The sequence below is a fragment of the Antrostomus carolinensis genome, unplaced genomic scaffold (genome assembly GCF_000700745.2).
Source record: "Antrostomus carolinensis isolate BGI_N321 unplaced genomic scaffold, ASM70074v2 scaffold3107, whole genome shotgun sequence".
Classification (NCBI taxonomy): domain Eukaryota; kingdom Metazoa; phylum Chordata; class Aves; order Caprimulgiformes; family Caprimulgidae; genus Antrostomus; species Antrostomus carolinensis.
In genome coordinates this window covers 88836-113718 of record NW_010327861.1, presented here as the reverse complement: position 1 = coordinate 113718, position 24883 = coordinate 88836, and the positions used below count along the sequence as shown (strand labels likewise).

The following is a 24883-nucleotide window of genomic DNA, read 5'->3' as shown; positions in this document are numbered from 1 at the left end:
ATGCAAGTCCCCAGCTTTAAAACATACACATAAGTTATCACACTGTGTAGGAATGATAACTTAGTGTTATGATTTTTTAAATAAATGTGTTTTTTTATTTTTATATATATTAAAAATATTTTCTCTTTGAATACACTTATTAGGTAAATATGTCTGTTGCTGCCAAAACACCACCCAGTCCTAGCATGTTTTTGAGAGGGTGCATGTTTACAAGTTATTTTTCTTTTAGCATTTTCTTTGACTCTCGACTTGGTGACCTGGTGTTCACTGAACGCAAGTTTTCGTTCGGTGCAGACTCTGTATTACGAGACTTGCTGTGTGTAACTAATGCTGTGTATGAAGCCGTATTTCATTGAAAGTATTATTACTGCATCACAAGGCATCTTACAGTGTAGAGACATTCACTTGTATCACAACCAGCTCTGCAGTGGCTACAGGAATACTGAAAGCTGTTGTAGAGACTTTCATGATGCGGTGGCATTTGGGATTTCAGTGGCTGCCTGAAGCTAGATGGCCAGCACAGGTGATAGCCCTGGCGGTACTGTAGATCTGTTTCTCAAAATAGAGAAACTTTAGGAGTTTTCTAGAATTTCTGTGTAATCTCGTTTAGGTTCCTGCTTCAGCAGGGGGATTGGACTAGATGATCTTTCGAGGTCCCTTCCAATCCCTGACATTCTGTGATTCTGTGATATAATTTGCGGGCATTTTATGGTGGTAGCAAAAAATCTTGAGGATTCTGAGGTTTTGTTTGAAGAGCTAACCTCAGACTGCTGTGATACTTGACAGACTTGACCTGTCATCCTAAATGGCAACAGAATGGCTATAATATTAGTAAGATAAATACATCTGGGAACTGCCTTTGTTGAAAAGTTAATTCCCAGATACGCACTGGAGGACTAATACTATTAATAAAGATACAGCTCAGAGATTCCTGGATGTGAAGCCCATTGGATCTCATGAAAGAGCTGCTGAAGCAGTAAGAGGTGATGCTGGGTTTGGATAATTTTTGGCAAGCAGTGAGAATGCAGTAGAAGAGTTAATTCTGGAAAATAACTGTGGACTGCAGCTGTGGATCGCAAATGGACTCGGCTTAAATTAAATCTGAAATAAATTAAAATAAGCCTGTTAAGTGAAGGATCTTAATTTCAAAAGAACAGGTGTTAATACATTTTGGTGTTAGTTACAGCATAGTAGATCAGAATTTAGTTGCTTAACTGTCAAGACTTTGTAAACTGGGCCCACTGCTTTTGCTGTGTGGAGACTTTTCTGTGCAGTTCTTCTGCCGAATTTGGCCACAGGATCTCAGAAGTCAGAGGCAAGTTAAAGGAATAAAGTAGGAGGAGACCTGAATTGGCATTCAGGTACTATTTCAGCTAACAAGTCTTCATTGTGAATGAAACTTTTGCCTTTTATTTTAGGACTTCTTCCCACCTCCCCCCACCCTTCTGTAACAGCACAGAGTTCCTCTCAACTTAGAGAAGGTCAAAATACCTGTTTTCTTCTCCTGCTCTTAGATATGCAGCGTATTATCCAGAATCTGTTGGAGCTCCTGGTAGTGCAGTTTTTTCAGGGGCTTGTGTTGTCGTCCCCCAGCCACCGCAGTCTTTGGAAGGTGCACTCCAGCATATATACTTTAGTTGGCTAACCTATTCCTTCTATTATTTTCCTTCTAAATTGGAACATTATTAATATGAAAGCATAAAATAGTGTCTTAATTTCTTCCCTCTTGGTGTTCCCATAGATATTAAGAACGTATTTTCAGTGACTCTAGAGGTTTTTTTTTCACACTTAGAAGCGTCCCATCTTTTTCTCGTTGTTCTAATGTCTAACAAAGTGAAAATTCCAGGATTGCTGATGCTCATGAATTTTACACCTCTTTTTCTAAAAATAATATATTGTGCCTTAACAGAAGTTCAGAACTTAATGAAAGCATGTATTTGATTTTCTTGTTTGTAAAGGCTTCTTGGTAGGTTTTTTTAACCAAATTTCAAGGAAACCACAAATTGGACCGTCTGTCGTATAGTCTCCCATAACCTGTGTTGTGAAATGTTGTTAACACATTTAAATACCAGTGTACGCAGTTGCGGTTTATATGTGGATGTATGCAAAGGTCTTGGGCTACCTTCAATCTGCACAGGGCCTTCCGAGTTTGCTCATAATTGGCCTAACCTGTGACAGAATGATGTCAGGGTGGAGGCTGGAGTTGTGGAGTCCCTGGAATGGTGCATATGGTCAGATGGGGCTGCCTGGGAACTGACTCTGGAACGGGACAGCCCAGGCTGCACAGTGTTCTGCAGCCACGTAGTGGAGCACCAGGCCAGATGTTTGAAAAACACAGCTGTTGGATTTTCTTACTCATCTGTTAAGCTGGCCAAGTACAGCTTTAAGAGTGTTGATTTGTTAGCCCATCTTATTAGGTGATCATAATAAGCCAGAAATCAAACAAATACTGCTGAGAATCACATGTGGAGTGTTTCACTGGGCGCATTATACGAGATACTCGGTTTCTGAGTTAGTCAGTGTGAAGATGGAAAACACAAACATTGTTTTGAAGCTGCAAGCATCAGTTCTGACAATAATTGGATGTGACTGTTGATTTGGAATTCATGGTGCCCTCAGGGCCAAGGCAAAAAGCCCTGAAGAGATTGCTGATGACACTAGTGAAACACTCAAAATCAAGTTTGAGGCAGCTTGTTAGTGTATGCTAAAAGTTTTAGTAGAGCCTTGAAGTGGGTTGTTGAGTTTGGTGTTTCCAGGAATGAGTTAGGGTATCTCTTGGGACAGGTCTTCTGTAAACGGACATCTGTGAGGTGAGTAATGAGTTAGACGTTACTTGGAGCGGCAGCTTTGTTAAGTTCTAAGCAGGAGTTTTATTCCAGAGTGTGGCACCAGTCTCCACTGTCTGCAGTGGCAGCAGGAGAGTCGAGCATAAGCACTTTGGCCCTGCTGAGAAACAGCCTTCTCTGTGATTAAAATACTGCCTGCTATTAGGATTCATAAATGGATCAGATTTTCAGGTAACTGTAGCAGGCATAGATTCATGGTACAGGACTACAATGGATTATCTGATAACGATGTTATCTTTTTAAAAAGGTTGCAGCTTTTGATTGGCACCACAAATTCATGAGTTGTCCCTTGTAAAGAAGTCAGATGTAAAACTGGGTAAACCACATGTGAGTGCAAGTACCAGTGTGCTGCACATATTAGGGAGGAATGTTATTGGAAGCCTGAGAGGTTATTTGGGTTTTTTAAGTTAAAAATCTTACAATAATAGATAGCTTTTAATTTTTTTTTTCTTCTACCGCCTCCAATATTTTTAACTGGTTTTGTTTTACCCAAGTGTGGACCCTTGTTCTGAAAATTTTCTAGTTGGCATAGCATTGGCACCATGGAATTCCTTAGTCCTTCGGATCAGGGCAAGAGTTATGTCAGATTAGTAGCAAAGAGAGAAAGTATGCAGTAATTCACAGGGTAACACAAAGTGGAGTATGGAGTAGTGTGGAATCCTTATTACAGTAAGGATTTTGTCTCATGATTATCTAGGATGATGTTGTTGATAGGATTGCAAATAGGGAGGGGGGATGCAAGAGAGGAAGCAGGAAGAGCATGTCTGTCTTGCTTCATAATGGACAAGAATTGGTACAAGTTCATGTTGTCAGTCCCCTGCTAATAACGCTGCCAAAAAGACAGTTCCAAGAAAGATCAGATGGAGAACTCTGGTAGGAATGGTACCTGCTTGTCCTTTGGCAGAATACAAAGATAAGAAATTGATCATTGGACTGTGATGGTTGATGCCATCTTCACTGTTTTGCCAGGCACTGACTTAATATATACTTGGCAAATTTACTGTGCCCTGGTATAGGAAGACATAATATCCAAATAAACCAAATGGCTTTTACTAATGTATAAAATGGGTTGACAAATACTAAGGGAGTATGTGGTGTACTCTGAATTTTCAGTCACAGACCATGGTAATCCAGAAGTCTAGATGCTTTTTTAATTCAAATTCTACACTTTTGTGAGAAGCAGGTTCAAAAGGTACTGGCAATGTCCCCCAAACCCTAGCCTGAGAACTTGCAGTGTACTGTAAGCCCATTTGGGCCTACTGTTGATGGTAAACTCTGCATGCCACTGGCTGTACCTAGTGTAGACTTCCTTTTATTAGTTTTTTTTTTTTTCCCCCAAATAGCTGAAAACAAGCCTGAAAATAACTTGACTGCATAAAAACCTATGTTAGTTAAGTAAGTACTTCTAATGGACAAAAATATTAGCCATCTCTGTAGAACTTATTTTCTCACACACCTGAATGAAACAAATTGACTTACTGAAGTTCTGTCACAGGAACAGAATGTGTAATTTGATTTTCAAAGGGATATTATATTTTTGATTTCCAACTCAAGGGCTCCTTAAAGGAACCATCTTCCCAGAAAGCATTAAAATCACTTGCCCTTCAAAAAGTAGCCAGCCTTCACGTGTCTCTGGGTGCCCATGTATTTTCCCATATTTCAGTACTTTGCATATCCTGTATTCTAGCTATCCACCAGATGTGTGTGTGTGTGTTTTGTTGGTTTTTTGTTGTTTTGTTGGTTTGGGTTTGTTTGTTTGTTTGGGTTGGGGGGGTGGAGTTTTTTAAATTTTGTAAGTTAAGCCTCTCAGAATAAAGGTGTGATCAAAGCCGAAATGAGGGAGTGGCTGTAAATTGCCGCTGGGTTTCACTGCATTTCAGTTTCTTGAATATTTTGGCTCATATATGCACTGGGTTAACACGAGTTCAAGATGCCAGGCTAACAGTGTGGAGTGCCTCTCAGTTCATGTACACAAGGCAGTTTTCCTCATTACTCTGTTCTCACCAAGGCTTCAACATAGTACTTATGTTTTCTCCTCAGATGTCTTTGGAACTTTGATATCCCATGTACATTGCTTGTTTCATTAGTAGTTTCTTTCTGATCCTTCATTTAGTTAGTTTGCTTTAGTTCTTTTTCGTTCATATTAGCTGAATCTTTTTCTCTTTGAGGGCCTAATTGTTCAGTTGGCATTGAAATTAAAAAAAAAAGAAGATTGGAAGATTAAAACCTGTACTGTTGATGTATATTTTCTGTGACTTTGCTAAATTAAGGAAGCATTCTGAATTCCTAAAACCTTTTTCTGTGATCAAAGTATGCATTTCTAGTCTATAGCTACACATCTAAGTTGTTTTGAAACATGGGATTAGTCTTTTCTAACTATCTGATTGCCATTTGTGTGCTTTTGCACAACTATATTTCAGTAATAGAAAAGCTCCATTTATTATTCTTAAATATCTTATATCTTTAGAGCAAGACCTGTCTTTATGATAACTCTTGTGCTGTTTGCATAGTAACTGTATGCCAGACTGGTAAGATTAGAATTTAAGACTAGTAAAGCTCATTTACAAGCTAATTTACAAAGCTTCTTCTCTACACTGAAATTCTAGGTCATGCATTCGCTATGCAGGAAGTAAGAGGAGGGTTTGGAGGATTGAGGTCTGTACAGCTGTCTGTAAACAGTTGGTACTTACGTAGCATGAAGGAATCATACTAAAGCAGTCTGTTAAGGTCTGGTTATTGTTATTGAAACTCAGTAATACAGTGCTGTTAAACTCAATGGTTCAGAAATAGTGAAATGTCCTCCCTCTAAACTAGCAGTATCTTAAAAGGTGTAAGTGTATGTGTTAGAGTTGGGGAACGTCCTTCTATTTGTCATGTGGCTTTTTTGGTGGGTTTTTTTTGGGGGAGCGGGTTGGGGTTTTTTTTTGTTTGTTTTTTCCTGTGTAACTGATGCTTTGGGATTGTTGGGGGCTTTTTGAATTTTGTTTTGTTGTTTGTATTTTAGGGTTTTTTTCCTCAGCAGGCTTGATTAGTTTGGGGTGAGATAGGAAAGAGGCAGTGTTCTTTGAAGAGGTGGAACTTTGGTAAATTGAGTAACAACTAAAAGAACTGAGAATTTAAGAAAGTGAAGCTGGTACTTACTTTGGCATAGGGAAAAATTAGATCATCGCTTTAGGTTGATTTGAATCCTGGGTTCCTGTGAATTATTTCATAAGACATTTGTGAGAACTTTGTGAGAGTTGTCAACGCTGGAAAAAATTACAACCATTTTAGTTTCCAAAGGTCTTTTAATTTACACATAAAACATTTCTAACCCCCCAAAATTTTGAATGAAACTGAGTGGAAAACAATGTAACTGTTTGGTTTTGGAGGGGAGGAAGGAAAGCAGATTTTGAAATTTTGGAGTTTCTTTATTTGGCAGAACTGTTTTAACACATTTTCATAAAGTAGGTATTAACAGAGGAGCACATCTAGGATATTAATATTGTTCAGCTCTGCTAGGATGTGGCTTTAATAAAAAGCATAAGGTACAGTATTTTTTTTTTAAAGTATGGAACAACATGGATTATTTTATGATATATAAGGCACTTTTTAAAAAAAAAATGTTTATATAGCTGTTCATTCTTGGTAGAATGGACAAGTCCAGAAAAAAAGGGTAGTAAATGTTCAAACTGTATTTTGAGTACTGCACGTGTTTCTGTATAGGAATTTTTACTTCATCTTACTAAATATTCTTAATAAATCTTATATTCAGTAATGAACATGGTTTATGCTAAGCTTAAGCTTTGACTCAGACCAACAAATACAAGGAAATTTGATCTAGCCACAGCACTTCTGAAGTCCCATTAGAGAAGCTGAGGCAGCGTAGCTTCCACCAGTGTAGAAGTGGCACATGCATATCTTCTTGTTGCCATTCTCAGCTGTGTACAGCTGCTGTTTCCCCTGCATCAGCTCTAGTGTTCACCTCACCCCTATTCAGTTTGAAAAATCAGTGGAAAGCCAACCTAGAATCCTCTTCATTTGCTAAATGAGCTCTCTGAAGAGTGAGACTGATCAGAAGGAGGGAAGGTCAAGCTGTCTCTGAGCTGCTCCTTCAGGTCTTGATCATAAAAGCACATTTATGTAGGCTCTGTTTAAGTTGATTAGACTTATTCATAGATTTGATTAATCTGATTCAGAACTTTGTGAAGGCAGGATCTTTTTCTCAACTTGTCTTTTCAATTTCAACAGCTTTTTATGATCTCGTAGGAGTACAAAGCAAAGCATATGTTTGTGGAAAGATGAGTTCTAGATTTCTAGGTTTCCTTTTTACTTGGTATCACAAATTAGACTAGTTTTGTGAAATCATCTTTTCAACACTGGTCACCTCAATTACAATACAAACTCATTTATTCAAACCGTGATGACAGACTGAGTGATTTACTGAACTCTTTGAAAGACAGTGAACAAATGCTGGTGGCAGAAGGAAGTCTATAGACTTTTGCAGTTAGCAGCATTTAACTGAAAGTATTTTAATTGTTCCCATGGTTCCATTTGGACCAGGGTAAATTAGAAATACTAATAGAATCATAGAATACCAGGTTGGAAGGGACCTCAAGGATCTTCTGGTCCAGCCTTTCTTGGCAAAAGCACAGCCTAGACAAGACAGCCCAGCACCCTGCCCAGCTGAACCTTTGAAGTGTCCAGTGTTGGGGAATCCACCACTTTCTGGGGAGATTATTCCAGAGGCTGATTGTTCCCATTGTGAAAAACTTTTGTCTTGTGTTCAATCAGAACGTCCCCAGGAGTAACTTGTACCCATTACGCCTCATCTTTTCCATGTGACTCCTTGTAAAAAGGAAGTCTCCATCTTCTTTGTAGTCACCCTCCAAGTACTAGAACATGGTAACGAGGTCTCCTTTAAGCCTTCTCTTCTCCAGGCTGAACAAACCCAATTCTCTTAGCCTTTCCTCATATATGACAGGCTTCTTAATCCTTTGATCATTGATATGGCCCTTTTCTGGACCCTCTCTAGCCTGAACTCATCATTTTTGCATAGCAAGGACCAAAACTGAACACAGTGTTCCAGGTGTGGCCTGACAAGCACTGGGTGGGATCATGACTTCTTTGTCTCTGCTGGTGGTACCCTTGTTGATGCAATTCAGCATCCTGTTTGGCTTTTTTTGCTGCTGCAGCACACTCTTTACTCATATTGAGCTGCTTGTCCACCAAGACCCCCAGGTCCCCTTCCACAGAGCTGCTCCCCAGCCGGGTAGATCCCAGCCTGTGCTGCACTCCTGGATTATGTTTTCCCAGGTGCAAGACCTTAACACTTGTCCTTATTGAACTTCATAAGATTCTTGTTAGCCCACTCTTCCAGCCTATCCAGGTCTTGCTGCAGGGTGGCTCTCCCTTCCAAAGTGTCCACTTCCCCACTCAGTTTGGTATCGTTGGCAAACTTCATCAGGTACACCAGCGTGGTCCTATGTACTATTAGACTTGCACATAGTTCAAGATCCTACATAACTGTGTCCTTTCTCAGGATTTTAGAAACCACTGTTAAGTTTGTCTTAAAATACCAGTCACTGGGTGTGAATTTAGCCTGTCAGAGTACATAAACCACCGGTTATTGTGTCAGTTCCTCAGCAGTACAGTATTTTTGGGGTTTAGAAAAGGGAAGAGATGCTGGTCAGTATGTAGGTGTACACAGTTTAAAACAATGAGCCTTAAATAAATGCTTCTGTCACTGGAAGAATAAAACACTTTCTAGATGATTTAAAATAATGGATGTCTCGCTTTCACAATCGGTGATAGGTGCTTTTATTCCAGTAAACCTTGTTTTTGTAGCTGTGTTAGGGTGTCTGCATGGTTATTTTGAGAAACCAGTAGAGATATGCATGGAGTTGAGACACATAAGATTGCATGGTGCATTGTTCGCCAGGCATTCGGATTTTGACTGTGCACTCAAAATGTTTAGCTATGCTACTATAGCTTCATGCCTTTAAAAATATTTGTATCAGTTATATTCCTGTATTTCTCTGTTAACTCCTTTTACATGGCTTAACCTCATGCTATATTTAATATCAATCTCCCATGCAAAGCCTGTGCATGGCTCTGACTTGAGCTTTACTGTGCTGTCCAGTGTGTCTGTGTGTTTATACACACACGTTATATATATATAAAAACACTTGTGTCAGTTGTTGGGCTTTTTTTTTTTTTTTTTTAAGTTATCTGAAAATGTTTAAGACATTATCAGTAAATGATTCTATGGAAAATGGAAGTTGTCACTTCTAATCTTTTTCTGTATGTGTCATTGCCAGATTCAGTGTTCAGTGTTGTAATGTTCATTTGTAGGGTGCTTAACAATTCATTAGTAGTGGAAGGATTTTTTATTTTGAAATAAAAGTTTAGTTGTAGCAGATAATAAAGCAGAATAAAGCTATGGTTCTACCTCTTTGATAAGATGCAACAAGGAAATAAAATAAGAAAACAATTATGTAATTACTTAGGTCAGGCTATCTAAATGATCATTTTAATGCAACAAAATATCAGTTCTTTAGAAGGCAGCTGCACTTTTTTTTTTTCTCTTGGAGTAGTGTCTTTGATACTCATGCTGAGAATCACCTTTTGCCACACAGAAGCTATAGACTGTATTTGGTTTTAATCTTTGGATATAAAATGTAAGGGAAAGAAAAGAAGTGGGGTAAAAGGAAAATGTAGTGAAAAAGAAGAATCAGGATTTAGATTAAAAAAACTGGTGGGCGGGAGGGTGTTGAGTTACGAGTTTTAAAAAGTTGTTTATAACTTAATTTTATAGGATTTTACTTTTTTGCAGATTTTAAATTGAAATGTAATTAGCATAAATGAGGAATTTTAGTTTAAAGATTAAAAAACCAACCATATTTAAATGCAATTTTTAGTCCCTACAAGCAAATGATAGTGCAGGGAAGATTTTTGCTGACTCCTTAACTTACTCAAGAGTCTATGTAATAAAGATGGCACTATAGCAGTGGTTCAGATAACGAGAACATACGTAGTACTTTGGATATCCTGATCATTGGTCAGAGACAAATCATAGTTGTATGTGATACAGTGCACCATGATATGCCTTAGTAACTCTGAATTTTCTTCCTTCCTTCTGGAATGTACCGATTTCTTAAAAATATATATATTTGCTAATATTTTGAAGTTATGGTTCTGTCACTGATACCTCACTTTATTAAATAATTACTAATTCAATGCATCTGAAACATTCCTCAGATGTGAATGGGTATGCAGTTTTCTTCAAATCTTTCTGATTCACCATGAGTTATTGACTTCAGTATCTACTGACAAAAATGATACCAAAAACTTGGGGTTTTTTTCTGAATATATGAAATATTTTTGGCATATACAAAGAGGAAGATAGTGGTTTACATTATTTCCTGATTATATAATATTTTTATTATGATTCAATTGACTTGATATTGTCAGTTTTCAGCACAATTGAAGTTTGTAAATTTAGGCAACTTTCTGATTTTGGAATAATTTCATGAAGGATTTTGCAGCTATATGTCCGTTTGAAGTTAAAGCTACAGTGGACTTTTAAAGTTGACTTTATATAATGGAGTGTAAAAAGTTCTGAAAGTTACAGATTTAATGCTAAATTAACTGTTAATTGAGATAATTAATTTACCAAGCTGATTGCCTGTTTTGTTATATATAAATTCTGTGCTTGTAGTCCATTCTGTGTACAATATAGCAGCATTTTTTTCTTAAGGGGTTTGAAGGGATTTCCAGTAGTCATTAGTTGCAGCTGTGGCTCAGAACTTCTGATCCTGAATTGTTGCCCTCAATATCCCTGTATTCTCTTACTCTTCTGTAATTGCTAGGACTTGGTATGTTTTTTCTGTTTAAGTCAGATGAAAAGAAGTAAGTGTTTTCCTGGACTTGACCTCCGTATACGTATTGCACAGAGTAGTTTTCATGATGCTTCCACCTGCAGAGCCATCTTGGGTGGCAAAAGCAAATGATGATTTGGGAAATAGTCACAAGAGGGCTCAATGGGTTGCAATTTAGCTAGGGATTGTTGTTGAGAAATGTGAAGAAATTTAATATTTAAATCCATAATTCCACATACCTGCATTTTCTCTATCACCTATTGTCAGTTTGACTCGCATTTTATGTTTTATACCACTTCGACTGTTGTTTCCAGTAAATTCTCATGTTTGTACAGTTTGTTTCCTTTGTCAGTTCAGCTCTTGGGGGAGGAAGGATTTAGGTGTAGTATATATGTTCAAAATATTTTTTTTTTTTTTAATTCCAGTTATCTAGAAAAGTATGAAAAAGTTCATCATTTTGGGGAGGAGGATGATGAGGTACAACCAGGCAATCCAAAGCCACAACTTCCTATTGGTGCAATTCCAACATCCTATAACTACCAGCAACACAGTGTGTCAGGTACATTTTTGAGGAAAAGTGCTATTTTTTTCCATATATATATCTGTGTGTGTGTGTGTGTATATATAAATATATATTTATATGGACAGGCTACAGAAATAGTGTGTAGCTAAATTTACAATATTATTAAAACTACCTAATCTGTGGGTCACTCAAGTTATTAATTTAATACACTCAAAAACCTTTCCACTATGAACCAAAACAAAACAAATATGAAAATCCATAAACTATTTCTCTTCTTTACAAATATTTCTCTTTCTAATTAGCAGGGCTAAATAGTTACTTGTCTTGAAACAACATACTGTGAAAATCAATAGGTTGTGTTTCTGTTACATCAGTAATTTCTCTACAGAGCCAAATACCTGAACTGAGCATATGATTGATTAATATTTAAAAGCCAAGAAATAAAGCGCATGAGTAAAGAGCCAGATTGACCACCATTGCAATTTAGAGACCAAAGTACAAATCTTGAACCAATAAACAAATTAGAAGCTGGTGGACTCTTGTGGAATGGATGTGTAATTTGTTGTGTAGAAAGTGACTCCAAATTGACAATTCTATTCTGCTTCAATTAATGTTTGCGTTTTCAAAGAACATACTGCAGTATTGCGTTCTGGAGATGATGAAGGATCTAATATTGATTGGAAAGGTACACAGCTAAGTAGAATGTGTTCAGCATTTTGACCAAAGACAAATGGAAAACATAAATTTAACACTGTAAAAGCTTGTTACAACCCACAATACCTTCTTAATAAACTTTTATAAAGTACATATCATTCATAATAATATTGCTTAATGTATCATCTGAATATTGATTAGTTTAGCTGTATGAAAATGTGTTTTTTTTTTCTTATTTAGATTACCTTCGTCAAAGCTATGGGCTGTCTATGGACTTTAACTCACCAAATGACTATAATAAATTGGTGCTTTCACTGTTATCTGGACTCCCAAATGAAGTGGACTTTGCAATTAATGTATGTACTCTTCTTTCAAATGAAAGCAAGCATGTTATGCAGCTTGAAAAGGACCCTAAAATCATCACTTTACTGCTTGCAAATGCTGGGGTGTTTGATGACAGTAAGTATGTAACATTTTTGCAATTAAAAAAGTCAATACCTGTTGTAGCATCTTTAACAATACTTGATAATCAAAAAGTGTATCATTTATTGCACCATAATATACTTATCTCTAGTTTTTGTTTTTACCTTGTCCACAGTTACGGTTTGTATCAGACACTACAAATACCTTTTAAGTTAGTTAATTTAAAACTGTTTTAACAGTTTAGTGAAATGTGAAAGGATTAGTTTATCAGTGATAGTGTTTAATTGTTCAAGATGCTCAAATTTGAAACATCAGATTTCCCTCTGATTGTAGTAATTTCTGCTTTCTTCTGAATTTGTAGGATCATGCTGACTTTTCATAATTCTTTTCTAGTAGTAGTCACAAATTTTAAACTTAAAAAGGGCAATCTGAAAACAATGACCCACTAAGGTTTTTATCCTGATAATTCACTACGTGTTCAACTGTAGTGAAATTCAGAATAGAAAACTCAAGGGATAAAAATCTCAGTCTGAGGCTGAGTTACTTAATGTGTTAGCACATAAATTTTTAAAGAGAGTCTATTCCATCAAAATACTTCAGTATGTGAAATAAATTCTTTTGTTTGACTTGTTCAGTGTGACCTCCATGACAAGTTTTTCTTTGTTAATTGCTTGTTTGTCTTGTCTGCCAAGTAAAGGTGAAAAAATATAAATTAACCCAAACAATCCTAAAATCATAACAGCTTAGCTTCTGTTGTGTGGTGGCGAGCAGGAAGTATGTACTGGTTTTATGTACAGATTTTTTTTTTTTGGCTGTATTTCAGAAATTACTACCATAAGAAATTGCTCAAATGAGCTTTTTTGGTTAAGTAAATTTCAGTCTGCTAGTACAGGTAATCGTATTTATTTGAATATAACTCTGCTTTGCATGTGTAAGCATAAACATAGTGTGGTATGTCAGAGATTCTGTTTTAAAATTCTGGGGAAGAATCAGTGTTAGACATTGTATACTTTATTAAAAAAAATCATTACCATTTTTACATAATGAATTGTAGCTTCCCCTCCTCCCCCCAATATTGCATTAGCACTTTCCAGCTTCTCTCTTACATGTTTGATTTGTACCCATGCCCTTCAGACATGGTTAGATCTCTGACATTTAATGTCTGCATCTAGCCCAGTCACAAGAACTTTCAAAGAAATGTATTTGAAAGGAAGCTAAAGTGAAACTTAGTCCTGCATTTTAGTGAATCCAGGATGCTTGCTGTCTAGATTTGAGTTTGCCATCACTCCCCTGTTCTTTTGATGGAACTTCCATGGACTTAAGAATTTAATCAAGTTTTGTATTGCTGTTTCGTTATTTTCTTGGATATTGCAGCAGTAGTGTTTTCTTACATTCTTAACTTGAGACTTGGAGCACAGGCTCGTTCCAGAGCTGGCCTGTATTAGTATTTCTTATATTGAAAAATATTTGAGGTAAAGCCAAGAGGAATGACGAGCTTGTAATGGGCTTGCTCTTTCATTCCATGGGAAAAACTTCATTTTTATCTTGCCTGATTACATCTTCTGGATAAATACAGGGAGTGTCCAAGCAGCACAAGAGGACTAATTGGGACAAACTGAGGAAAGAAAGAGGGAGTGTGTTTACTTATTTCTGAAGCATGATGCTTTGATTTGAAATTCTTACGTGCTTTTGTATTATAAATAATGAAGGTAAATCTGTCAAGTTTGATGATTAAATGAAATCTGTAATTAGCAAATTCAGGTAGTATGAAAATACTGTCACGATAATTTCAAGTGTAAATAAATAATAGCTGATTAACATTATTTAATGTGAGTTTTAGATTGGGCTTGTCTATATTTAAGGTTTTATCATTGTTAGTACTTATAATTCACAGCTTCTAGGTAACAAGAAAAATATCTCTTCAGGTTTTTTTTTCCCCATAAAGTTTGAGATGCTGATTATATTGCATGTGATAGGGCAGCCCTAGGGGTTTGGGGGTATATAGTATCTTCAGTTTGGAGTGCTGGCTGCATAAGCCTTGGTTTGGATTCTCTGAATTGAAAGTCGATTAAGCTTAATTAATGCTTAATTAAGATTTGTAGCATTTTGTTCAAAACAGTGTAGCATTATGAACCAAAATGTTTAAGTATAACTTAAATGTGTCATTAGTTCATTACAGAACTATTGCAAGATGGAGCTTATTTTTGGATTGACTGAGTCAATCAGAGAGTGATGATTAAAAATTGTTGTAGTGGCTCCACCAAACACCCAAGAACATCCATTATGCTTCCTGGCTCAATATTGACTTTCAACTGAGTGCTGTCAAAATCTCACTGCTACTACTATGATTTTTAGAAAACATTAGTTGGAATTTGTTTAATTACTGAAATAGTGTTTACAGCTAATACTGCTCACATGGAAAACGGTTGTTGATGTGAGGTTGAAAAATGAGCAGTCATCTTGACTCCTGGAAAAGAGCTATGGAAGTTTCCTATGTATTTTTTAAAGGGTTCACAAACTAGTCCATTCTTTATGGACTATTTATTCTCAGTTTAAACTGTAGTAGCAGTTAATTAAAGCGCTATAGAAATTTCAATTGGTTTATGCAATTTAATACAGGACTTCTTTTAAAATGAAAAGGAAACACTGGAAGAGTCTGTAGTGTTGTTGAATATTTAGTTTATGGTTTAGTAAAAAGTTAAACAAAAATGTTCATTTTTTATTTTACTAAATTCTGCTTTTTGTGTTTAAAGCTTTAGGATCATTTTCGGCTGTATTTGGAGAAGAATGGAAGGAGAAAACTGACAGAGATTTTGTTAAGGTAATTTAAAAACTATTAAAATAATTTTTAACTGCATATGGTGGGTATCTCAAATTGTTTAAAAAAGAGAAAATTATAAGATATACTAGCATATGTCTTTTGAATTGCTCCCAACTTTATTCCTTTGATTTAAATCTAATAGGACACTAAATCACAGTTGTCATAAAATGTTTGGCTAAGCAGGAAGAAATGTATTAAGAAAAAATAAGTGCAGGCAAATGAATAAAGAGATTCTGCGTTTGTTTTTGTAAGAAAGCTAATATGTGGGTGAAAAAGGAAAACTAGCCAACCTATTTAGCATGAGAAAACAATAATACTTTTTTTAAAACTGCTGTGATCAGTAAAGAAACATTCTTGATTATGAAAAATAAGTCCATCACATAAGAAGCACAGGACAAATTTAAGTAAGTTAGCAATGTTGCATGCTTGTTTCAGTTGAACTATTTTTGCACAAGGCTTTTTTCTCTTTCCACTAGAGGGCATGATCTACTGCACAAATAATGAAATGAGGTAAAAATATAACTAAAGTTTATTTGTATAAAGCTTCCTCTTTATTCTAGATGAGCATTGTGAGGTCAGTGAGAGCATGAAATATATTATACCTGAAAGAGGTTTGACATTTCATCATAATCTGCTATGATATAAAATTTCCTTAAATTGAATTTCAGGTGATTTAGGTAGCTAAAATAGAAGAAAGCTAGATTAAAATGTATTTTGGTAACTTATGCTTTTTATTAAGTAAAAATGTGAAGAGGTAAGCGGCTGAATTCCTTATGAACTCATAGGCAGGTTTCTGCTCAATTTCTTAATAGTCTCATGTACTGAAATGTCTTAACCAGTATTAATAGAGAAATAATTGTTAGAAGCTTTTTCCATTTGTCTTTTGTTTTGTTTTTATGTTACTCAATTTTGGTTCAAGTTGGACCATAGTAGTGTTAGTTAAACAAGAAGTATTGCTGAAACATCAGTGAATAGATTCCCTAAATAAAATTTCCCAGGTAAAGTTAAGAAAAATAAAAGGTAAGCTGTTATAATTAGTATATGAACTTGAAAATGTGGTTCAGATGTGCTGAAGGTAAATGTGAAAAATAATGCTTCATAGTATTTTTTTCCATTGAAAAATATGTCCAGAAGGTACTATAGGTTGTGTTTTGGATTGTTGTGGGTTCTTTTAAAAGTACTTAGCGCTTCTGTGTTGACTTCACCCTAAACTGTCACACACTGCTGCTGACCTAGAGCAGCAACAAGCGCCATGTCTAGTTCTGTAAACATTTAAAATTACACAGAATTCTAATTTATTATATGTTCATTAATTATATAAACTTAAGTAATTGTGATAGATAAGGACAGATGGTTCTGATAAATGTTTTTAACCAAGTGTTAAGTAAAGCCACTGTAACTGCAATAAGGTTTACTAATAAGAAGCTTGGATGCTCTCCAAGATCTATTTTTGAACATTACAACATGTATAGTACCACTCTGTAGTGAAATACTGCTGAAAGCTTGTCAGAAGCTAACACCAGATATAAAAATATCTCTAATGCCAAGAATCCAGATTTTTCGGAACATCTTACTTCAAGCATGAGTTTGACCCTGCTACTGGAAGTAATTTATTTTGTATTGCAGCTGTGGCTGTGTCAAAACAGAAGTTGAGGGAAGCATTATGGGAGCTTCATGACATAGGAGAGAGACATTTGGTTGACAGAGTAAAATTTGCTTTTACAGCTTTAAGGTCAATAGAATGGCTATTGGATATGTGTCCCTCCTTTCACTGTTCACATTATATTTTTAAAAATTAATTTGTTTGCTTTTTAATTTATTTTGCTGCCAGTTGTTTGTGTCTTGATTTTGTAAGGTTATTGTTCCAGTTTGTTTCTCTGCTATAATGGCAGCAAATTAGAAATTTGTGTAAAGATGAAAATGGAAGAGAGTTTTTAAGTGGGAGAGGAAAAATGCAGGATGGTGAATTAAAGTATAGTGATGACATGAGTACACGAATGGTGGAGTTTCGTAGAAAGTAGTTTGGGGGAAGCAATTTCTTAAGCATGTGAATTCTAAAGTAATAGGAATTGAACTGATAGAAATATTGTTGAGTTTGTAAACATTACCCTCAGACTGTAGTGGATTTTTCATATGTTGGGAGTTCTGGGGTTTGGAGGGGAGGGGGAGTGGAGGTGACAGAGAAATATTAGAAGTCTCAAAGCTGTTCTGAAAATGATTCTCAGTGTTAAATTCAGGATTCATAGAGAATTCATAAACTTGGATTCTTGGCAATTAAATGTCAGTTTAAGTGTTGGTATGTTAGTTTTATATTAAAAAAAACAACAAACTCCTAGTCTTTGTTAGCAAAAAATAGCTTTTGAAATGCAGTGAAACAAATATAAATGATCTATGAGAAATGCTCAGGATCTTTGACATTTCATCTATATAGCTACTCTTACTAACTTTTTCCAAGCTACTCCTCCTGCTTATTGAAATATATGAATATAAATTTGGAATTTTTGATTTTATAGAGGCATTTAGTTACTGTATTTCAATGTCTGTATATAGACATTGGGGTAATTTTAGAATTACACATTTATACAAAAATATTTTGTGGAAGTTTTAAATGTTTGCTTAAAATAAGCTTGATTTAATTTTTAGTCTCTTAATCATAGTAGTATTTTAAAATTATTTTTCAATAAAGAAAACTAACCATTGTTTTTCTTCACTATTTTTTTCCTCTTAACTCTGGTGTATCTTGGCATATTAGGAGTGGTACAGCATCACTATTATTATTTTTCCCACTCTTAAATATCTATGCAATAAGTGTTGGTAGTTTGGTGTTCAGTGAGCTCTTGAGTTCTATATTAATTTATCATAAAAAATTTGTCAATTGTTTCAGCACCAATACTTTGATTTTTATGTTCTGCTGTTCCCTGATTTTGACTTAAAGTCATTCTACTTTACGTATGCAGTATCGTGATTTTTTTCAGAACGGACTACTAGTTTGGTAAAGTCATATTCATGAGCAAAGGAGCTTGCCTGTTTAGTTGTGTCCTCCAACATCACTGCGGTTGCAGTTGAATGGGAAGATGGAAAACAATGTTCCTTTACACTGGGGGAATCAATTACCTTTACTTTCCCTCCCCCCAATCCTTACTGCACTATAAAAAACTGTTTGGAAAATTTGTAATTTCCATTATCTTATCTGCAGCAGTACATATTTTCTCACTTTCTACAGTGCTTCCCTCTGAACTGAATCAAATATCTTTACTAGTCAGTGAATCTGTTCCATTAACTGTCAGAATTTGAATATCATTTCAGCTGAACCTGCTGTTACCCTTTATAGTATGTTAATTTGTTGTTTCCTCCCCTCTTGATTTTTTCCTGGTGCTCTCAATAAGCTTAAATTTCTAGTTAGTTGGAATGACTTCATGTCTTACTTAAGGATTGAAGTAACTGGCCTTTAGCCAGTCATCTTGTATCTCTTGTGTTGTTTTGTCATCCTCATCCCCAGGCTCTGATGACATCCTGCTCAGATATTTTCTCATCTACTCTGGAAGCTTTCCCATTTTTAACGGTTTCATTTCTCTTTTGAATTTCCTCATGTTAGCAAGGTTCACTTCTGAGGGTAGTTTGTCTCTTAAGAGCGACTTGTTCGTGTAGCACGCTTATAATCAGATAGATCTAGCTTCTTTTTCAGGTATTTCTTTCATGTTTCCTGCAGCTGCCCACTATCTGATGTAGTAGTATATGAATAATTGCATTAAATTTCTTCATAGAAACATAGAATTGTGCACCATTGATTTCTGTTTACTTCAGTTTAAGCATTTGGATTTCATGTTCTTGGACTTCTTGAGGCCACTTCTACCTGTAGAGTTCCAAAATCCATGCTTAAGCAGTTTTTTTGCTTTCTTTATTGATTTACGTAATACTTTACTTTTTTTTTTTTAATGAAGTTCTTATTTTCTTGTCTAACTCTTTCTGCTTTGTGTAAGTTTAATAATAATTTTCATTACTGTGCATTTATTCTTTGACTCTCTCTCAGATAGTACGTAGGAGACATCCTTATACATTTAAATGCCTGAAATACTTTTCAAATATAACCTTTCTTGTTTCTCACAGGGATCTGTAAAGTTCAGTTGACTCTAGTTGCTGCCATGTTTTTCTTGGACAATAAGTAGTCATGTTCATTGCTACATTATATGATTTGTGGACTCAAATGTCAATTGTTTTTATGGACAGTAATTTGGTTAATCTAATTTCCAGTTAATTCTGTATAATCATGTACCATGTTTTTCCAAAGGAACTTTTCTACTGAAAGTAAACGGATTGTGCATGTGAATCAAGTTCTTTACTTTTGTCCATTATCTCTTAGCATCTGGATGTCACTGTCAGGCATTGTTTGTTTGCTTCCAAGTTTTAGCTTTAAATTTCTATTACCAGTGTGTTACCATGATCTAAAATGTGTATATATGTGTGTGTATATATCTATATATATAGATATTGATGAAGAGGTTTACTTTTTCATCCTTTCTTGTTCATTTCTGTTGCTATGAAATATCAGATTGCAGCTGTCCATAGCTTATAGTAGGGAATAAATAATTGCATGTGATGCTAAATTGTTTTTTTTCTTGCCTTTGTGATACAAGTACGTTTTTCAAAGGAATGCCCAGAAAGCTTGACTTAACTCATCTTTTTCCACTTTTGCCTTTCTTTGGGGGTTTGTAATGTTTCTCCTTGTTCTCTTCTAATATCAGTTACCAACATTGTATGTAGGTTATTTAATTCTGTTTTCCACCTCATTATTCTCTGTGCACCTCCATCCTTTTTGTGAATCTTTCCTGCTTAGGCAGGATACAACTTTTTGGAGTTGTATTATCAGCGTATGCATGTCTTACTGTCCACATTCTCTTCCTTAGAGCTTTAAGAGCCTTTCCAGATCTCTAGGACTCAGAGGAACTGGGGCTGTGGGGGACACATGTTATTCTGATGTGCTTCACGTAGGTAACAGGGCTTCTGCATATGCTCTAGGTAGTCCTGAGGCAAAAATTCTCTAGTTTGAGTGGTTAGCATCTTATGCTCACAGTATGACTGTATAATGAAATAATTTGAAGAGTAACTGTTATGTGTAAGTAAACTTTATTTGGTGCCTTGGTGTATCTCATTTTAACTCACAGAGAGGAGGTATGTTCTTTTCTGAAAAAGATAATCTCATCTGAGCTGACAGCTACTGTTGTTTGATAGACTGCTTCTTTAGGAAGGGGTTCGGGCAACTAGAATGGATCTGTTTATTCTGCAAGTTTTAGGTGAGATGTACGGTTTTCAAACAATGTATTCCTGTCCTCACCTTTAGACATAGGACTTTGAGGTTTTTGTCTTTATCAGTGTCTGTAGTGTCTTCATATCCAAAAATCTTAAATCCTCATTTTCCATCCCTTTGAAAATGTGTCCAGGGTGATCTGCCTGCCAGACAAAAATATTAGCTCTTTTATGACTTTATGTTGCCAGAGGTTTTTAAAGGTTTCACTTTGTGCTATACGCTTAAGTATTAAAAGATGAAAAGTGGATTATTAGGATGATTCAGCTAGCAAAATATGATGATGCTGTTTTAACATTTAATGTGTGACAGCAGTTTTAACATCATATTGTGATTGACTTTGGCCTCTTCCAAAGAGATGCACATTGAAGTTGAAGGCTTTAAGTATCTCTGTTAAATATTTGTTTAAAAAAAAAATCCTTAACTGATTAAACAATTATTCTTTAAAAGCTTCAGAGGTTTTTCTTTTATGTAGCAGTGAAATGTGAAGGCTTATTGTCTTCATTGCTTTTCCAAAAGGAAACATCCTAAAGGAAAGTGTGTACTGACTAGTAAATTTCCAGACAATATACTTCTGTGTGCTTTTTAAAATAATGACTGAAGCCTGTTCCTTAAATAGTCTCCTTCTCTAAAAGCAAAGGCAGCTCAAAATGAAGTAAATTCTACAGATTTTACCTGCATACCTTGGTATTCTGTAATTCTTGTTGATAGCCTCAGTATTAATTAGAAAAATCAGTCAGAAGAAGTAGTTACATTTTTATCTGGCTGGTCTTGTCTTTGCTAAAATGAGGAAATAATCCTTTCTGTGCAAGTAATCCTCTTTACTAAACAGCACTTGGATGTCACTTAGCAGCATTGCAGTGGAAAATAAAATTATTTTCCTTCCAATTTAGAAAATCTGTAGTATTCTTTTTTTCAAGAAAATAATAGTGTCAAGCTTGGTATGAATCCTGTAATTTAGTAATTACATTTGCATAGCAAAATTTCTCCTGCTGTTCAGCTGGTTGTGCTTTCCATCCTTCCCTTTTTACCCAGATTTATTTGTGGTTTTATTCTGTGATCGTAGCCAAAAGAGGAGCTGTATTTCATTAGTGAGTCAAATGAATGTATAAATTTTTATTAGTCAAAGGAATGTTTATATTTTCATTATAATATACACATTATATATTTTTATATTAATATACATCACAATATGTATTTTTATTAGCTTGCAAAACTTAATCCCATGATTGTTCCTGAATTTTAACAGGACTAGCGATGTAACAACCATTTACACAGATTAGACCATATATTTATAAAGTAATTGGAATTCCAGTCTGCTGAAGCATTACATTTTTTTGGGATGGTGGTTGTTGCTTCTCTCTTTTCATTGATTTATGATGATGTAGAAAACATAGCAGAAGCTTTACAGAGTATTTCCAGATAGATATCTGACTGTTGTACTTCTAGCAGGAGCTAAAATCTGAAACTGAGAGGAGTCACCATCTTCTGCCTTATGAGTTCAGTGTTTTTAGGAGGTGAAGGAGGATGAACTGTATTTTTTTGCACTTATAATTGCTGTATATCTAATTATTTTGTGGAAAACTGTCCATATAGTTCCTGTATGTGCTTCAGCAAAGCACTTCTGTAGTAGTGTTGGTTCCTTATGAATGTGTACTTGTGGTGCTTGAGAGGAAGAGTTTCTTAATGTAAAGTGCTGAACAGCTTGCATATCTGTCCATGAGTGAAAAGTACTGTTATGATTAGATTAATCAAGTTACAGGGAAATTTTAAACAGCAAGCCTTTTCATATATTTTTCAATATTTTAAAGTAATGGCAATACAAATAATTAATATTTAAAGAAATATAATCCCCTAGAAATTAAGTGTATTTTTAATTCTTTCTTCAGTTTTGGAAGGATATTGTTGAGGATATTGAAGTTCGTGATCTAATTTCTGACAGAAGCAAATCTCAAGGTGAGACATGTTGACTAACCTTAATACACACTTGTTGGTAAATATAGCAAAGGAAGGACTAAAATTTATTTATTTACTTTGTAGATATTCCATCAGAAGAATGGATTTGGGAATCCTTGTTTCATCCACCTCGCAAGTTGGGCATTAATGATATCGAAGGGCAGCGGGTACTTCAGATTGCAGTGATTTTACGTAATCTTTCTTTTGAAGAGGGAAATGTTAAACTTTTGGCAGCTAATCGTACTTGTCTTCGGTTCCTGCTACTCTCTGCTCATAGTCATTTTATTTCTCTACGGCAGTTGGGGCTTGACACGCTGGGAAATATTGCAGCAGAGGTAATGTGCTTCAAAACAGAACAATTAAAATAATTTTTGATAAAAGCAGTGCTTTAGTGTTAATTAAATGAATTATTTTTTCCTTGATCATTGGATGAAGCAGGAAATAAATTATTCTCGGAATTGTGAATAGCGATTTGAAAACAAGTATTCAGGGCCAAAACAAAACTACAGACTGTGTATTTCGGTTTGCTTAAATAGAATCACGTACAGAAGACTGATTGTATAGGGAGATACATGATATTCATAGTGCATAATTTTCAGTTGAGTTTCCCAGAGTGAAGAAAGGAATTTAGTTGAATTCTGCAGATTGTACACTAGGTTCTTCACTTTATAATTGCAACCTTTAGTCATAATTTCAAATTATTATGTTTGAGAAAGGGGTTAGGGGAGGGTTTTATGATGTGTGTGGTGGGCACCACTGAGCTAGTCATATGCCACTGGGTATATCGCCTGAATCACGTGAGGCATCTCTTTTTTTTCCAAAGAGGTTTGAATGTAATAAAAATACACTGTTTCAGTATGTTATATTATTGTACAGATAAATGATATCGATTTTATAGGTAAACATGTTCAGGTGTTCCTTACATTTCAAGATATAATAGATAAGTTAAATGGGCAGATATCAGAGAGTAAGACTTGAAGTATTGGTCCACTGCTGAATATTGGAAACAAAGATGGCGTTTGCATTTACCATGTATCCAGCTTCTTGTGAATCAAGTTCTTGAATTTGTGAATCACTGCTACATATTACAGTGCCTGAGAGCTCTGATTGAGAAGCAGAAGTAGGTAGAAACAGGATGAACAATTGTGATAGCATTTGGGGAGGAATGTTTGTGATTCCTCAAGTTCTGTTCTTTGTTGGATATTAAAATATATTTGTATATACTGTTGACTGCCTGGAAATAAAGCTATTTTCCTTATTCTCAGCAGTGGAAAGTGTAAATTAGACTGCTGCTTCAGAGTGGAAAAGGAGGAAGGGGCTCAAAACGCTAGCTGCAATAAAAAGCTCAGAGTTCTGTTTTTGTGAACACAAATGTCATTTAAACACTTTTGAATCTTATATTTTGATATGCCTATTTAAGGATTTGAGCCATTAGCACTTTATGGATAGTGTTAGTCATAGATTTTTTTTTTCTTTCTTTCTTATCAGCTTCTTTTGGATCCTGTTGATTTCAAAACTACTCATCTAATGTTCCACACAGTTACAAAATGCCTCATGTCAAGGGATAGATTTTTAAAAATGAGAGGTAAGATCTCTAGCTATTCTGTTGTTGTATTAGAATTGTAATTACTGCTGTCTAAAACTATTTTGTATTTGCTCTTTAGGCATGGAAATCTTGGCAAATCTTTGTAAGGCTGAAGATAATGGTGTCTTAATTTGTGAATATGTGGATCAAGAATCCTATAAAGAGATCATATGTCATCTCACGCTACCAGATGTGCTGCTGGTAATCTCAGCACTTGAGGTGCTATACATGCTCACAGAAATGGGAGAAGTGGCCTGCTCAAAGATTGCTAAAGTGGAGAAGAGCATAGGTAAGGGAAAAGCAAAGCCTATTACTCTCAGTTCTGTAGGAAAAAAGACTTAAAAATGTGGCTTGATTATGTGTGTGCAAGCTTAGAGATGGATATTAGAATAGGAAGTTTTACTAAAATTTACTCTGTGTCTTCAGGAAATTGATGATGCTCAATAACTAGGGAAGCTAGAACTTCTGAAGGAGTTTTGGGGTTTGTTTGTTTTTAATGCCATGAGGGAGGTGTGTAAAAATCTACAGAAGCATGCAAAGACTTGTTTTCTTTCAACACATGGCAATTTTAAAGCAAATCAACATGTCCCTGCAGCATTCATTTGTTTTGTCCTGATGTCATTGTCGGTTTTACATTTCATACTTTAGATACATTAGTATGTCTGGTTTCTATGGACATCCAGATGTTTGGACCTGATGCACTTACTGCTGTAAAACTCATTGAACACCAGTGCATTAGCCAGCAAGGAGTACCTGATGTCAGACCACAAGTAATGGATCATGGTTCTTCACAGGCTCATGCAACAGGTGTCCCAGGTTAGTATCACTGCACGAGAACATACTCTTCTACAAAATTTCCTATATGGCATGTATGATTTTTGTCTTCTGTAGGTTTCTGATTAATTTACATAAAT

At 35.4% G+C, this 24883-nt stretch overlaps 1 protein-coding gene across 1 annotated transcript in view; it reads left to right on the top strand.

The window, feature by feature from the left end:
* The window catches only part of ARID2 (AT-rich interaction domain 2), a 66502-nt gene that overhangs the window by 9279 nt on the left and 32340 nt on the right, over positions 1–24883 (top strand). The window contains 8 exon segments of the mRNA XM_010172014.2: positions 11131–11264; positions 12123–12341; positions 15059–15126; positions 22318–22384; positions 22469–22719; positions 23873–23969; positions 24049–24258; positions 24618–24785. Of these exon segments, the coding sequence (XP_010170316.2) occupies positions 11131–11264; positions 12123–12341; positions 15059–15126; positions 22318–22384; positions 22469–22719; positions 23873–23969; positions 24049–24258; positions 24618–24785 (1214 nt within the window).